General features: G+C 41.6%; 2 protein-coding genes across 5 annotated transcripts in view; one reads left to right on the top strand and one right to left on the bottom strand.

Annotated features, from left to right (window-relative positions):
• Positions 1–4951, top strand: part of hdac4 (histone deacetylase 4) — a 117852-nt gene extending 112901 nt beyond the window's left edge. For all 4 annotated transcript variants that reach the window (XM_063497493.1, XM_063497490.1, XM_063497492.1 and 1 more), the window contains one exon: positions 409–4951. In XM_063497493.1, coding sequence (XP_063353563.1) covers positions 409–448 — 40 coding nt within the window. In that variant the 3' untranslated portion in view covers positions 449–4951. The remainder of the gene's footprint in view (positions 1–408) is intronic.
• Positions 4952–13437: 8486 nt separating this feature from the next.
• Positions 13438–16484, bottom strand: twist2. Its single transcript, XM_063499004.1, has 2 exons — positions 15769–16484; positions 13438–13971 (listed from the first exon to the last, which is right to left on the bottom strand). The coding sequence occupies exon 1, from the start codon at positions 16294–16296 to the stop codon at positions 15802–15804; it is 495 nt and encodes a 164-aa protein (XP_063355074.1). The 5' UTR covers positions 16297–16484; the 3' UTR covers positions 13438–13971; positions 15769–15801.
• Between the last annotated feature and the right edge of the window lie 273 nt (positions 16485–16757).

Here is a 16757-nt window from a genome sequence, read left to right as displayed (position 1 = left end):
GGGCCAGGACACAACAATGATCCCGAGCACAATGGGATTGCTGAAAAAGAAAAGAATCAAAGTGCTGCAGTGGCCCAGTCAAAGTCCAAAGTGATTGAAATGCTGCTGTGAGAGATAAATGAATCAATGAATGACTGCAAATCTAAAAAACTGAAGCAAAGCTGCAAAGAAGAGTGAGCCAAAATTCCTTCACGATGTGAGAGAAGGATAAATCAAACAGAAAGTGATTACTTCTAGTTGTTGCTTCAACACGCTACTGAATCCTGTGAAAACTTTCTTTTACAGGACTCTTTCAATGCAGCTTTTTACTGCTGTAACATTATATGTTGTATTTGTTGTTAATTAGTTTAAACAGTTTTAAGCATCTGTTACTTCTCCTTTGTTCATAGTGTTATCTTTTTTTAACAGGGCTGAAGAGGAACCAATGGAAGAGGAAGCTCCTATGTAAAGAGACATCCACGACCTTTTTGATCACTCAGACTCGTCTGTGGCATTTTATTGTGACAAAAATGGACCACTGAAGATGAGCGACCCTTTTGCTGATCAGCAGTGCACTGAGCAATCAGCATAAATGCGTTGCATTGCATTGCACTTAAAGACTTTTGGATATACGATTGTTTCAGCTATCCCGTAATGACAACCTCCAGTGCCAGTGCTTTTAAAACACTAGACAGACATACTTTTGATTGCCAGTGAGAACCATGCAGAGGACCTACAGTCATCTACTCTTCATGTAATTCTGCTCTGTCCCTGCTTTATCTTCATCTCTTCGCTTTCATGAAGACCACCATAGCTATTGTGATTGTTACTCTGGACTAAAGATGGGTTCTTGCTCTTTCCAGATATCTAAACGAGAGGGAAAAAACGACAGTTTTCCATGTTGTTGAAGGTTACAGATGAGAAAGGTCACAAACCTGTTAGAGTAAAAGACATTTGTGCCTTTCCCCCCACCCCGTCTAAACTTGGTGGAATTTTTATTGAACTCCACTGGAAGAGTTTTGCCTTAAAAATAGTTTTGGGACTGAGGCCTCTTCTCCCCAAGCCCTCACACATTTCTATCCTGGCAAGACATCCACTGCCTGCATGTTGTTGGCACATAGACTGAAGGACTTTGGCATGTTTACCTATAATTCCCTGCAACCAGCCTACTGTCTCTGCCCCCACCTTTTCCCCTCATTTTCAGTGTCAGCTTGGAAGGTAGTTCCCAGCCACAAGTTGGAGGTGGCTCCTTTAAAAAGGAAATTAAGAGTTGGAATTGTATCATTTAATCACATAGGCACCAATTCTTCTTTGTCAGAGAAAGATATACGTAGCATGCACTTTACTGGAGCACTGAGACTTCTGAAAGATAGAATCCTGTTTGTATCGTATGTAGTAGTTACATAAAAATGAAGCCAAAGCATGACAGATTATTGTCTCTGTAGAGTATAACCACTTACCGCCCCACACATATAACAACGACTGAGCAGTGTCAGTATTTACATTAGAATTTGTCTCACTTTTTCAGACATTTGCCGAATGGAAATAAACTAATCTCACATGGGCTAATTTGTTGAACCAGCCCTCTCTTTAAGACAAGGACCATACCACCTGGGATTTTCCAGAGGGGTGTTCTGGAGCTTTCACAGCTGGCCTAACATCTTTCGATCCTTTGGATCAAGAACATCTGCTTTGCAAATGTCAGGTGATACGAGGCAGGTGTGAATGTGTCTGCCTCTTCGTATACAATAAAGCACAAACTGTTCTCTCTATATTTTTTTAATAGTATGCACACATTTTTAGGTGTTCTGCATTATAAAATGCAGTCCTCTTTTTGACAGCCCGTTGCTCAAATGCACATATTTGAGCTTTAAATAGCACATGTAGCTCAGCCTGTCCTCCTGGATTCTGAATCGTTTTGTTAGGCCGGGTCTCGTTACTAATCTGAGTATCAAATCTTTTTGAATCAGCATTTTTATATGTTATAATATTTTAGAAGACAAGATGTAAAATTTTCCTGCTCTGACTTTTTTGAAGTCAAGCCCATGATATAGCTCCCAGTCGCTCTGCACCACACACACAACCAGCAGCTAGGTTGTAGTAGTTTGTTTAATTTAATAATTAAACAGTCCCAGTTTAAGACTATAGCGGCCCCTCTGATCAACATGCTAACTTCCTTCCAGCTTGTGTTTGGCCCTCTGGGCAACTACCTTCTGCTGCCTTTATTTGACCTAAAAACTAATCGTGTCTTTAATGTCGTTTTTAAGTGAACAGGAAACGGAGTGCTGTGGTATTTACTGTTATTTACTGTACATAGGACACTGATCTCCTGAGTATTCCTGCCACACACATTAACTGTTTTTGTGGTTTGTTTTCCTCTCATTCGCTTTTTTCTGCTTTTGAGCTCTAGTGACTTATTTTTGTACAATTTTCCTGTTGTTTTGTGCGTGTTGTCCACTCTCTGTTTCTCTGTTATGTTGTAAAGCTGACATACTTCACAGCAGGTGAGGGTTCAGACTCTGTTTTTAGTGGACGTTAAATGAGTACGTTTTCTGGGTTCAGGGTTTTTGCGGGAGCGTTGGGATTCAAATGTTTCTACTTTGTATAATGATGGACAATTGTGTATTTACTGTCTGTTCATAGTAGATTTATATATAAAAAGAAATGAGTATATTATATATCTATACATTACAGAATGCTACGATCTTGTTTCTGAAGTTGGTATTGAAAAACAATACTTTCCGTGGGTCTTAGTTACAGTTGGCCCTTTTTAGGGTGTTACTGAAGGCACCTTTTGCTGTTGATCATGTGTTGAGCAGCATTTTTCTGGCTGTTTTTTGTCTCTTAGCAGTAATGACTTCTTTTTTTTTTTTGTTGTCTGTTTTGTTTATTTCATTATTTATCCCATTGGTACCATAACACTGTTACAGTAGGTGTGCAGTCACCCTCTGCTCAGCCTTGCATTTTAATGCACATATTTGTCAGATTCCATACCTTTTCTTTCTCGTGCAGATGTTCTTGCACGCATATCTTGCCTGGCATCTGTTAAGTTTCAGTATTTCAAGAAATTTGAGACTACAGTTGAAGAAATGAATTTTTCGACATCCAAAAAAATGCCAAAGTCTTTTTTGTTCCTCTTTGTTAAAGATTATGATCTGACGTATTTGAAAGAATAGGAAGAATAGCGAGGGCGGATTAGAATTGGAACACAGCCATTGCTTTTCCCCCTGTGTTAAATCACCACGACGGGCCTCGCAAATGGTTTTGTATGATCAACATTTATTTCCTTATCAGACCAAGTATGCTTAGTTTTAATTTAAATTAACATTTTTCAAGTTCACAGCTGAAGTCTCATCAGCTTTGGTATGCAAGTTATGTTTCTGTATCTAAAAATCACAGTTTGATCACAGTAACAGCCAACGTGTCCTGGCTTTGTCTGCAACAGGACCGAGGTATCTATGCCTTAAAAAAAACAGGAAAAAACACGTTTGATTTTCTTTTTTGGGGGGAATTTCAATCAGACGTACAAGAAATAAATTTGCTTATTTTAACTGAATGTATCTAGCAGAGAGATCTTCCCTCTTCTTACTAATGCACCACTAATGTCTTTAAGTCTCGAATCCTTTCCGTAACTTTTGTAGTTGAGATATGGATATGGTAGATTATTTCCGCCATCATCTTTTTTTTAGTAAATTTCTAAAGATAATGTCTATACCAATACAGTTTGCATTAAATCGTGCAGAAAGTAAATTCTGCCAAAACAAAACCTCTGGTCTGGTTGCAGCAGGGCATCTTTTGTTATAATTTTTTAGCTTTTTCTGTACATTCCCTTTTTATGAAACACACAGGCACATTGTTTTCTCCTCCTTTGTAGATGTTGGCCAGCTTCTTTGTGTGTGTGATACTTGCTTACTTTCATAGTCGGGATATGAAAATGCATATAATCGGGCTATCCTGAATATGACCTCAGCTGGGATATGCTGACATCTCGGCTCATTTTAACACACTTGAAGAGATGCCTTTCAGTAACCCAGCCCAGAGCATTCCCAGAACCTTTGCACAACAGTGCCAGTCATGGCTTTTCTTCTGTTTAATGCTTTCGTTTCTCAAACGCTGCCAAAACTAGCACTGTCTGGCTACTCTGGCCATCTGTCTTCACTGTTAGTCTTAAAACAATGTCCAGTAACCAAAAAGAAAAAAAAAGCAGCATTCCATTTTGGTGTAATTTCCATTTATTATAAGGTAAATCTTTTTTTTTTTTAACCCTCACAGGTCTGAGAGCTGTCTTGTTTATGTAGATGCCCCGGTCTGACCCCACGCCGCTCCTCCTCTTTTCTCCCTGCATGATCCGTCTGTCTGCATGCATTACCTGTCTGTCTGTCTGTCCCCTGCCACACACCAGCACAAGGGATCAAGCACTGAAGGACTTTCACTGTATCCAAACTATTTTTATCTCCTTGCTTCTCTTTTTGTTTCTAATATGGAGGAATTTGGGTGCTTTCCATGTTGTGCTTTCACCTGTAGCGAACGAATCATCAAACCTGGCAGACTTAAGTTGAATAAGTCACAAAAAGAAATAGTATCAAGCACAGACAATAGATTTTATTGTATTTATGTAGAAAATAAATTGTTTAGTGGGATGCTTTGTAAACTATAAGACCAGAATGGACTGTCTTTTTTTTTTTTTTTTCTCCAAACCAGGCGAGATGTGACTTTGGAGGATTTTCAGAAGATATTTGTGTTTTCTGTCACATCTGAACTCATCAAAGGGCTCCATCCAGACGCCTGGTCATTGTTACAGTTGTCCATTCCAGTAAATAAGCCAGTTATCTCTTTGACCACTGTGGTTCAGAAACAAACAGTTCTAGGTTTACATATGTATAAAATGCATATTCTTTTTTTTTATCAGTTATGTTTTTGACTTGTTCCACCATTGTTACAAAAATAGTACATTTTTCTCGGGAACCTTTGCTCTAACATGTTGTCTTTGACATGTACATTATAAAGTATTGTTTTGAAAAAAAAAAACCTCAATGTGTGTTTTTATGCTTTTACTTTTTGCTGTAATTTCGAAGAAAAAGCATGAAGGCAGATGTTCAGGATGTGTCCTCATACACGATAAAAGAAATACTACAGAGATTTAAAGGGATTGCACTTAAAAGTCCGAGTGCAACAGCATATCCGCATCTGCTTCCATTGCTACTTTGCAGCAGTTTGTTGTGGTGGGTAATGGTTGGAGACTAGACAGAGTTAACACCCACTGCTCTAATACATTTAATCCTGCGTAAACGTATCATATGATAGCGTATGAATGCCACGCTTGGTAAAATTTCCAAAAAAGATGGAGCCTGAGAAAGGCTTGTGTTTCTGAGGATATTCTGATGAGGTTGATCTGGCCTTGCAGACATGCAGTTTCCAACTGGCAACTTCCAAGTGAGTCAATACCATAGTTAAAATGTAAATATCAAACTTTACAGCATTAAAAAGCTCACAGGTCCAAGGCTAGTGCAAAAAACTCATCCATCTGGATCTGTTCAAGGTCAAAATTAGGAGGGTGGATGGTTTGACTGAGAGGTGTGCCAACACAGCAGGGTGTAGCTGATGGTTGAATCTGCCAAGCTTCGCCTCCAGTAATTCCAGCCATAGTCAACTGGACCTCATGCTAATATTTATGATGATGGTCCAGCCATGCATCCGTTTTCTTAACTGGTTATCCAGTCCTGGAGCGTATCCCAGTAGATTCACCAGTTAAACTAACATGCTTTTGGCCAAATCTCCTGCGATGTATATTGACTGCAGACTGTTTGGTCAGATATTCTGCTCTAACAGAAGCTAAAGGTCTGAAAATCCCCAGATTTGTTGTTTCTTTCAAGCTTGTAATCTTTAATCCAACCAACAGCCCATCAAACTGAGTCAGTTTATTTATATTGCACATTTAAACACTACAGACGACGACCAAAGTGCTGCACAAACAAAGTCATCAAAAAACAGAGCAAATGATTTAAGAACAAAAAAATTAAAATTAATAAAAAATATAAATGACAACAGTAAATAATACAAATTAAAATGATGAGAGTAAAAGATGCACTGGGAAAGATGACACACTAAATTAAAGCTAATCTGAAGCTAAAGAAGCTATCACACTGCACACAGCTCCCTCTGCAGGTACACAAGTTTTTATAAATGTAAACATTCAAAGTTGCGCTCCCCAGTTCCTGCAAACAGCCTTCAGTGTAAAATTGGGGTAGTGTGCCTTTACGTCCAGAGGTGGGCATCATTGGCAAGAACGGCAACAAGGGCCCCACAGTAGCTTTGACCAGGATTAACCACCCATTTGGAGAGGTCAAAGGTCTTAACCAGCGTTGAATCCCTGATGGTGGTGGAACTAACGCTAAGACAACAGTCCAAAAGCAAACAAAGCCAATCCCGACTTTCCTCCCCTCAAATAAATATACATCGCAGTGCTTTCAGTCAGAGTCTGAATTCAGTGAGTAACAGTGTAAATAACACCACTGCGGCAGGATTTGTAGACTTGTCAGGTTTGAAGCACCATGCAGTGTAAAACACAAACAAGAAGACAACAGCTGGTTTCTTGAGAAAATGACATTCAGTTGAGGCGTGAGGGACAATATTTACCATCTTAGAGATGCTGAAAAGAGCTCTGAACGTGCTATTACTAAAAACAACGACAGTAAAGCTGGGAATGTGCTCTTTTATGGTTCCTCTGTGCCTTGACATGCTCTAATGACGTGCCCGTGACACACACACAGACTGCCCGTCTCACCTTAAGTTCACCGTATTCCCGCTATGCAGTGACACGCAACCCCGTGCCCTCTAAGTCAGGTCAGGTCGGAGAACGGGTGAAGCCCTGCTAGTTGAACTTTCCCCCCTCCTGAAGCTCAACCCACAAGATGGTTTCCTCTTCCACAACAAAGAACTGAAAAGTCAGAACCCCCCACCCCTTATTTTGTTTCCCTCTCATTTCCCTGCAGTGACATTCTGGTCTGCCGCAGCTTTCTTGCCTTGCTCATCTTCCTCCAGCGTCAGCCGTTATCAGTCAGCTCTGTCATTACCCAGCCGCCCGTATGCGTAAAAAAAGGCCTCATCCTCCCAGCTGTGCTCATCGCCGCACTTTTTAATTGCAGGTTCGAGTGACTCCAAATGGGCGATGAGGCTTTGGCCAGTTGCTTGGATGACAAATAAAACTAATTATAGAAGAGAGTCATTAGAATTAAATTTGGATCTTTAGCACACAAACATCAGCTATATTTAACACGTCCTAACAAACATGTACGTTGGGATCACAGAGGCGGCCCAGTCGAGTAAAGTCTGTGAAGTCTTGGAGAAGGAAAGGTCGACGAAATGTTAGACACAAAATTAGAACAAATCCAGCAGCTTCTCTCGACTTGTTCTATTCCAAGCATGACTTTGGAAACAATGGAAATGAACGTGAGGAGCCTGTGGCCGTTTGCTGTTCTTTCCATCGGATGTTCCATCAGTCCGGCTGAGACTTCTGATCCATAGTGTATTTGAAAAGCTGTGCGGTATTTGCTTATCTTGCTACTGTATGTGTTTAGTCTACTGTTCGGTGTGCGCTGACATCAAAAAGGGAAAGACACACAGACACACACGCACGGCTGGAAGGTTCTGCAAACAGAACAACAGTAGGTCACTCTCAGCTTGGGTGTCAGGACTAAAGCGCAGTACAAAGTTCAGTGATGGACAGCAGCACATACTGTACATCCAGTGATCAGCCACATTAAAACCACATGCTTAATGTTGTGTAGGTCTGCCTCTTGCCAACAGAACAACCATAAACCCATCTGGGAATTTCCACGGGACCGCTGTGGATGTCCTGTGGTCGTCTATAACAGGGACATTAGCAGTGGATCCTTTGGGTCCTGTGGATTGTCTGATGGGGACTCCGTAGATCAGCCTGTTCTTCCACATCCCACAGATGCTTGATTAGTTTGGTATTCGGGGATTTTGAGGGCCAAATCAATGCCTCGGGCACTGTGGTTTGTTATTCAGCTGTTCCTGAGATGTTGTTGAGGTGTGGCTGAACACACAGTGGTTCTGGAGGAGGTGAAGGACAATTTAAAATCCTTCTCCTCATAAACAGGGTCTTTCATTATTAGACCCCATCGTAGTGCATTATCACCCCAAAACAGTATTTTGCACTCAGACTGTGGGCTTACTTGTTGTTCCTAGAGAACTGGAGGCCGAGCCTTCAGCTTTCAGGCATCTCTTCTGTGAAACCAGCTTCCAGTTTGTATTTGGAAGACACCCCCTCTACTTTCAAGATTAGGTTTAAAACTTTCCTTTTTCATAAAGCGTATAGTCAGGGCTGGATCAGGTCACCCTGAACCCTCCCTTAGTTACACCGAATTAGGTCATTGCTGCTGGGGGGTTCCCATGATGCCCTGGTTGTTGCTTCTTCACTCACTGTGTGTTTATACACCTTTCTGCATAATTAGTTATTATTAATCTCTGGCGCACTTCCACAGCCTGTCTTTGTCCCGCCTCCCTCCCTCCCAACCAGCAGATGGCCCCGCCCCTCCCTGAGCTTGGTTCTGCTGGAGGTTTCTTCCTGTTAAAAGGAAGTTTTTCCTTCCCACTGTTGCTAGATGCTTGCACATAGGGTTTGTTTTGTGTTTGTCTTCTCTGTATAATTGTGGGGTCTTTATCTTACAATATATAGTAAAGCGCCTTGCAGTGACAGTTGTGACTTGGCCCTATATAAATAAAATTGAACTGAAGTGACTGAGAAAATTGATGCTGTTATTATTAATGTTATTATTATTTACAAATGTTCTCTAGATATGCTCCCAATAACATTATTGTCTATTGTTTTTAATTCCACAGTAATCGTAATCATGAAATTGACATCTAACAGTATCCGAATGTTGCTTGTTTCAAGCCGTGCCACCAGCGGCGTCTCCAGGTCTTCAGACGGCTTGAACTGTGATGTGGATTTAACCGCTGTGTCCTCCAGATGGACCTCAGCATTTATAGTGGTGCCTGTGCAGAGTGGGGAAAAATACCAACAAATTCCTTTTGGGTTTTCGAAGCAGTGAGTAAATATTTTATTTTTGCCTTAAATTATATTTCAGAGTATGCACTGTATGAATATATTAGCTGTTTAGTTTTCATTTCTCTTGAATGTAGTGAAAAATAAATGAGAAGGTTGGCTCCTGAAGTGGCGTGACCTGGTGACTCCTGCTGACCCTGCAGTCATCACTAGTGCTAATGATGCGCAAAGGAAGGGGGGGCGCATCACCCTACAAACACAGATCCTCGTCTCCTCCCCGGCCTGCAGACAAATCAAATTTTACTGCTTTGTCTGTGAGCAGCTATCAGCCTCGTTACTGGCTCACAGCCACGGTGAAGGGAAATTATACATATTCATATTTGTAAACTGTGGTTTACCAGCAAAAGCACTGATTTGTTGCTGTCTGGCCAAACTCACTGTGAGGTGAGTTAGAAATATTAATCAACTGTTATTATAGCTAATGTGTTTTTTGTGTGCATTTGTTTGTGAGTGAAACAAACAGTGAAATCTTAAAGAAATGTTTCTTTCCTCCAGCCGTCCTTCGCCTGAACCTGACAGCAAGGGTGCAATTATTGTTTGGCTGACATCACTGACGCTAAAGTTAGATATTTTCTTGGTGTGACGATTCACACAAATCTTTTTTTTTTTTTTCAATCTTATGAAGGGATAATAAATATTTAAATGCACAATAACAGATGTTGGCTGTGTTAGTCAGAAATGGATGCAGTTTATATATGCACTATATATGTGTGCATGCATATAAGGTGAGGTCAGATGGACTTTAGAGAACACCAGAGGTTATGTATAATAAACACACATAATGCAGGTCCAGGCCACAGCTGCATGCATATTTGTGCTCTGCAATTATGTTTTATCTATTGCTTAATTGATCACATTTATTTCTTAATGCAATCCAGACCTGACATCAATTGATGCTCCAAAAAAAAGCTTTTGTTTTGACAGTCTGTCATAAAAGACTCCTAAATAACACTTCATACCCCAGAAAGGATTTCAACAAAAGCATCTGCCTCCACATTAATTTGGAATTTGGTTTCTCTGCTTTCCAGAACTCAGTGTGATTGCCTTCACCGTTTTTATAACAACAGTAATCTCTTACAGAGAGATACGAAAACAACATGACAGATCAGACGTTGTCTTTTTTTCACGTGGCAGCAGTATCAGATTGTTTTTTTTTTTTTTAGTACATCACAAATCAGAAGTGAAAGGTGTTTTCAGAACTGCACTGCAGATGTGTTTGTCACACAAAATGGGGAAAAAAAAATACCCCAAAGAGACACGCAGTGAAGGGCAGCAGTGTGGTGATGAGAGGATGATGTGCACACTATGACTCAGAGCTGGAAAATGCAGGAAACCCTTTGATAAGCACAGAGATGACAGAGAGTAGGTATGAGACCTGAACTGTGTGCATGCAGTGAACTTTTCTTTTTATAGGGCCGATGACAGACACACAAGATCGGGGTTACGAGGATACTTAGGAGTACTTTAGAGTGCCACGCCCTTTAATGTAGGATTCATGGAGGATGTACCTCAGCAGTGTCGTGTAAAGTCTGTTAAGTTTGAGGCTGTAGGTCAGGATCAAAGCAGACTGAGGAAAAAAAAGGGTTTGCTGGTGGAATTCAATGATCAGAGGTCAGTCATTACAAACTATCCCATACACCAAACCCTTTCTGTTAGTGTAATCAGCATAATCAGCAGATGCATGATGAAGTGGAAGGAGCTGACTGTGAGTGACGACGTGTGGTGACTGTAAGAGGCATAAAGCTGCTTAAGAAAAATCTAAAATATTGAGTTTCCACCTTCTTTGAAGAAATAAAATCCTCATATTTAAGAATATGAGCCTGAGATATGACAGTAATGCAGGCACATGCTTCTGTGTAGGATCTCAGGGCGCCTGAATAAATGATGGAATGAAGGAAAGGTGGAGACGAGCATAAGAAAAATGCCAGAATCTTCTGTTTTTTTCAGGGCAGCCTCGACAGCTCAGTCTCTGCCAGGTTTCTCTGAACTCTCAAACTATCACACACTCTCTCCTCGCATTTGAACTTCTGTTCATTTGCCTTATACACAGCAGTTTATTGCTTTGTTAGTGAAGATGTCCATAATGTCAGCACCGGTTCATATAAACACAGAAAGAAACTGCAGTTTCCTTTTTATTTGTTTTATGACAGATGGAGAATCTTTATGTGGCTTGTTTACAGCTTTTGTTGTGTTTGCATGAAGCATTTTTCTCCTGTAGTGAGGCCTGTGTATGCATAAAATACTGAATAATAAAGAGCTGTCTTGCTCAAAGTAGTTTAATATCTTAGCAAGAATACCTTTTTAATCACCCGTTTCATCAGTCTTAACTTGATAAAGTAAACCTTCACAACAGGGGAACCAAAGAGAAAAATCAGATATGGCTCAAACCTTTGAGGCATATTTGAAGCCTGACTAATGCTTTGTGTATTCCCTCGGTGGCAGCCTACACAGCTGACTTCCAGCCTTGCCAGCAAACACATACAAACAAATACACACACACACACACACACACACACACACACACACACACACACACACACACACACACACACACACACACACACACAGAGTTGAGCCAACATCACCCTTCAAAGTGGTAAAAGGTTAACCTTTGAATTTTTTTTTTTAACTGAACCAGACGAACACAGAATACCGTTTGAGGCACACAGAGTGTAAACCTTTACTTTATTCCGTTTTTTAGTGCAAATTAAAGTTTTGTAGCTTTTTCCGTCTGATTTTACGGGAAACATCTGGATCTCTCGCACCACTGGAGCGGTGGCCCCGGGTGATTCTGTGCTGCTCAGCTGTGAGGGCCCGGGATAATGAGCAGGTATCAAACGGGCTCCTATGGATAAGCCGGCCTTGGTAGGAAGGGCTGCACAACAACGTCCAAGACCACCATGCCAAAAGTGACTGCACACTGTGGCGTCTGTTCATATTTTTTTTGAAGCATTGTGAAAGATTTAGAAAAAGGATTCTGGCTATTATTGCTTAAACTCTTAGAGATTAATTAGTTAGAGCTCACAGGAATATTTGCTTGTTATTATACAGAAACTCCAGTGAGTGTGTTTTGGCTGCCATGCGGCTCAGGTATAGCATGTGTAAATTCACCACATTTACGAGGGCCTGATCCTTACCCTTCATGCAGGGAGGGTCGTGCCATTCCTCGAGCAGTAAGACTGGGATTGGTCACACCGTCTTTATCAGATAAATCAATCTGTTTTAAAAGGTTGAAATAAATATAGGTCATTCTCAGTTTCTAAGTGATGGAAAGCTCTTGATTTTCAAAATAAAAGAGGCTCCCTGCTGCACAGACTCTGCACACTGCCACATGCTCGTCACTTTTATTTTTAGTAAAAGTGTTTGACGGCAGAGTGCCGCATTACCATATTCACAAACCTACAAGAGGATAAAGCCACGGTGGCTGCAGGTGGTTCCTAATTGAGGCCGCGTTCAAAGACCATAAGAAAAATCAGACTCAACATCACTCCTGTAGAGGGTTAAATATGTAGTAACACTAGTATTTTATAAGACCAGCTCAGTGAAGATCGTTGATTCTTTATACAGCTTTTCACCTGAAAAACCGGCGGTTCAGTGCGGGAAAAAGTAATTTGGAAGTGCTGTATTTAAACCAGGGGGCAGGCGTTTGTTTTACTGGTTGATAAAATTAGGCTACCCAGTTATTCCAGCAGCAGACCCACAGTGCACTGTACACAGCTGAAATAGCCACAAAGAGTCAGCCATCCATTTACACTAACAGCCCCACGTTAACAATGAGGTCCTTTTAGTGTTTAGATTGCATCTAACCACGTCTGGGAAAACGACATGTAAACAGTTTGGATGTATTGACTGAGCGGAGATTCAAAGGAATTTCTTCAGTCATTTAGGAGGGGTCTTTGGGTTTTTTTAATACTACAGGCAGAGTTATTGTCCTTATCTGCGGTTTTTTGGGGCTCCCTGCTCGTTAGGAAGCACAAAGGCATCGCCATTTGAAATGATTACTCGTTATTTAAGCGTACAAACATTTAATATGACCCAGTTTGAAACTGGCTCGAGTTTCCTGCACTGTTAATGAAGCTGTATTATTTTATGGTCTGTTTTTTTTTTTGGTCGGTGTTTTCTTTCCATAACAAGAGGAGGGGCACGTTCTCACACCCAGCAGAGAAAGATGGAAAAAATGTGGTTTACATGGGAGTCGTATTCTTTTACGCCCATCTAAAAAATTGGCTCAATATTTTTTTTTATTTTATATTTCTTCTTTGATATATTTTTATTGGAATTTAATCAGCAGAACTACATGTTCTAGCCTAAAATGTATAACTCGAATAAAAAACCGAAAAGTATTTCGTTCAAAAAATACGTGTTTTAATAAATAAGCAAAACAAAACAAAAAAAAAGTACACTGGACGGAGTTTGGATGGAGACTTGCTAAAGAAAGTCGATGAACTAAATCCATGCAGCGAAAAAAAAATTCTAAATTGCATTGGTCCCTTTACAGGCTATAGGCGTACTGACACAAGTATTTACAATATGCATTTATTTATATATATTTATAATTTGGTTTAAAGTCTTTAAAAAACAAAACAAAACAAAAATATATTTACTTCTAAAAACGATTAAAGGATGGCTTTGGTGGAATACAGGCCGTGAATCCGAGCTATTCGCTGTAACATCTTTTAGGCCTACACACATCACAGGGCTCTGTCTCTATTCCTGCTTCCCCCGCTCTCTCTTCCACAAACAGCTCCGGACGATCAGAAGCAGTGCGATGGGTCGACATCCACACTCACTCCCAGAGAGTTTGTAGTTGTGGCTCGCATTACGTCTCTGCGCCATGCCTTTGAGGTCCATGGGTTCTTCAATAATCCCTGTGGTTTTCATACTTTGTAGAAGTTAACAGTCTGCAAAAGAAACAGGGAGAAAGAAATGTTGGGGAGATGTTATTGATCAGGAGGGATCACGTGTGCGGACAGTGAGAGGCTATCTATCGGCTTTGGCTTTTCGGGGGGAGGACATCTGGCGTATTTTACGCATTTAAGGGCTCAGTTAGCACGTGCGAACTAATGAATGAATCAATTATTAGCCACGGAGCTGAGTAAAACCACGTGGAGACAGGGAAGCAGCGTGGTTTTGAATGCGAATGTACTTCCACAGCTGCTTTTATTCTGGGCTTCGGTTTTAAAGCACCTGAGTAAATTCGGCGTTAGTGGACAAGCCTGAAACAATAAAATCCAATTCCTCGGAGCAAAGTTAAGCCCCGAGTTATTATTGAAATAAATCACGCGGCTCACCAAGGTCGCACTTTGTTTTGAAAGGCCCCGCAGTGTGTCCACAGACCGGTGTGAATTATTCATTTTGCTGCTAAATTAAAAAATGTTTGTTGTTACATTTCATTCCAACTATATTTTGGATAAACCTGAAGCCCGTGAGAAACCCCAGCGCGGGTTTAACCCTGCCTTTTTAACGCTATCAAGCCACACATCGGAATATTTTGAATCTAGCCAGCATGTCGCGGATGCGCCTTCAAATTTAAAGCAAATCACGGCGAAGAGCCTGATTTCAGAATCAGAGGAGCTCCGAGGAGCAGTCAGGACCGGACAGGCTTCGATCTACACATCGGGCCCTGAGCCCTGTCAGATATTTAAATGAAGGTTAAAGCGACTAAAACAAGACGCATCCCTGATTACTGACATCACTAATAGAGTCACTGTTACTCCCTCTTTAATACCCTTTTGCTAAAATTAAAAAATCTCAAATTAAAAGTAAAAACTCCAAAAACAGTGCCATGTGTCCCAGCTGCAGGTCAGCTGTAGAGTAACCAGTCCTCCAGATCAGGGAGCAAAGCAAGCCCGAAGAAAGTAACGAGCCTGCGTGTTAATGCGGGCTCTGTTTTTGTTGTCTTGCACTGGCCTGAACTTCCCCGTCCAGCCGCAGGAGCTGCCCATTCCTGCGGTCTCCACACAGGAAGGCGCTCTGTTGTGGATATAAATTACCCGTAGTGGCACTACAGCTGCGTCTTGGCCCTTTTTAAGAAAAAGAAAAATCAGAGTCCTTATAAGAGGGACTACAAAAGTTAAAAAAAAAACAAAAACAAAAAACCCGTCATTTTTTGGCAACAAATAGAAGAGAGGAACAGATGTGGCACGTTCTTAATGCCTGGTATGTAAACACGTTCCGCAACTATTATTTGTATTCATTCCTCTGCCTAATCCTTCAAATAAACACGATCCCATTCTTCACATCCCGAACGAGCCCTCTGCTTCACTCAATTCTCGGAACATCAAACTGATATCATGGATTATACTGTCCCCGAGAGTTTGCGCGCGGACAGGCAGGGTTTAAAAGATGCTGCGGCCTCGTGCTTAAAGTTTGAACATTAAAAAAAAGGGGATGGGGACACGTTTGATGCACTGGATGCCTGTCACCTACACATCTGGCTACAGTTTTCCTCCAGACACGTGGTCAAGTCGTCACCTGATAACGACGCTTTTTTTTAAAAAAAGTAAAGTTCAAAGTGAAAATAAACAGAATTTGGGGGATGACTCCCATAATGCGCTTCATAACCGTTTTACCATAAGGCGTTATATCTGCCTACAGCGGCGCCTTTACAAATGAGCCCTTCATCGTTATTACTTCTTTTTCCTGCTGTAAACACTGACATCATCGACTTTTTTCTTTCCGGGCTTCGTGCTACCCACCGCTTTGGCATTGGAAGTGACGGTCTGTGGGTGCTAGTGAGATGCTGACATAGACCAAGCGCCCTCCATCCTCCACACAGAGAACGCATAACTGAGTCTTTCGTGCGCTACGTAACTGCAGCTGGACATCTTGCTGTCCATCTCGTCGCTCTGCAGCACCTGACAGAGAAAGTCGATGTATCTGGAGGCCAGCTTCAGCGTCTGTATCTTGCTGAGTTTGTCCGACGGCAGTGTGGGGATAATTTTGCGCAAAGACGCAAAGGCCTCGTTTAGAGACTGAGTCCGTTGCCTCTCGCGGACGTTGGCCAGGACCCGCTGGTTCTGCAGCTCCTCATACGACTGAGTGCTGCTCGGACTCGGCTTCTTCCCCCGTTTCACCGGACCCGGGCTGCTGCCGCTGCTGTCGTCGCTGGACTTTTTGCTGTGCCTCCTCTTCCTCGCGAAACTTTTCTGCTGTCTGTCCAGCTCCTCCTCGCTGGTCACCAGACTATCCACAGGGGAAACCGGAGAACTGGAGCCCTCTTCCATTTCTTTCTTGAAGAAATGCAGAGATAGTGAGGAAAACACGCTGTCCACCTTTGAAGCCGTGGTTACAAAAATTGTATAGATATCCTTGAAGCTGAGGGGAATAATTTCGAGATGGGTCTCTGCGCTTCTTACTTTGGAAGGAACTATGGTCAAAGTGGCGGTTGGCACGATTCTCCTCGTGCAGGAAGTTTTTTCCTTACAATATTTTTGGAAACGGTATCCCGGCGTCAGATGCTAAATAGGTTTAAGAGTGGAAGGGGAGGGGTTTTGAGGTGCGGAGGGGGAGCTAGTGTGCGCCTTGGTGTTCAGCAAGCGGGAGGGACCAGTCATGGTTTCGTGTATCATAGAAGACTTAAACAAGACTCGTATTTACTGTCAGAGGCCAGGGATGACCGACTTACTCTGCTCTTATTTTCTTTTCCCTTTTTAGCATCGGTGGTCCCCTAGAAAGAAAAAAGTAC

The sequence above is a fragment of the Pelmatolapia mariae genome, linkage group LG16_19 (genome assembly GCF_036321145.2).
Source record: "Pelmatolapia mariae isolate MD_Pm_ZW linkage group LG16_19, Pm_UMD_F_2, whole genome shotgun sequence".
Taxonomy (NCBI): Eukaryota; Metazoa; Chordata; class Actinopteri; order Cichliformes; family Cichlidae; genus Pelmatolapia; species Pelmatolapia mariae.
The sequence above is the reverse complement of the archived record's forward strand: the minus strand, read 5'-3'. Positions and strand labels throughout refer to the sequence as shown.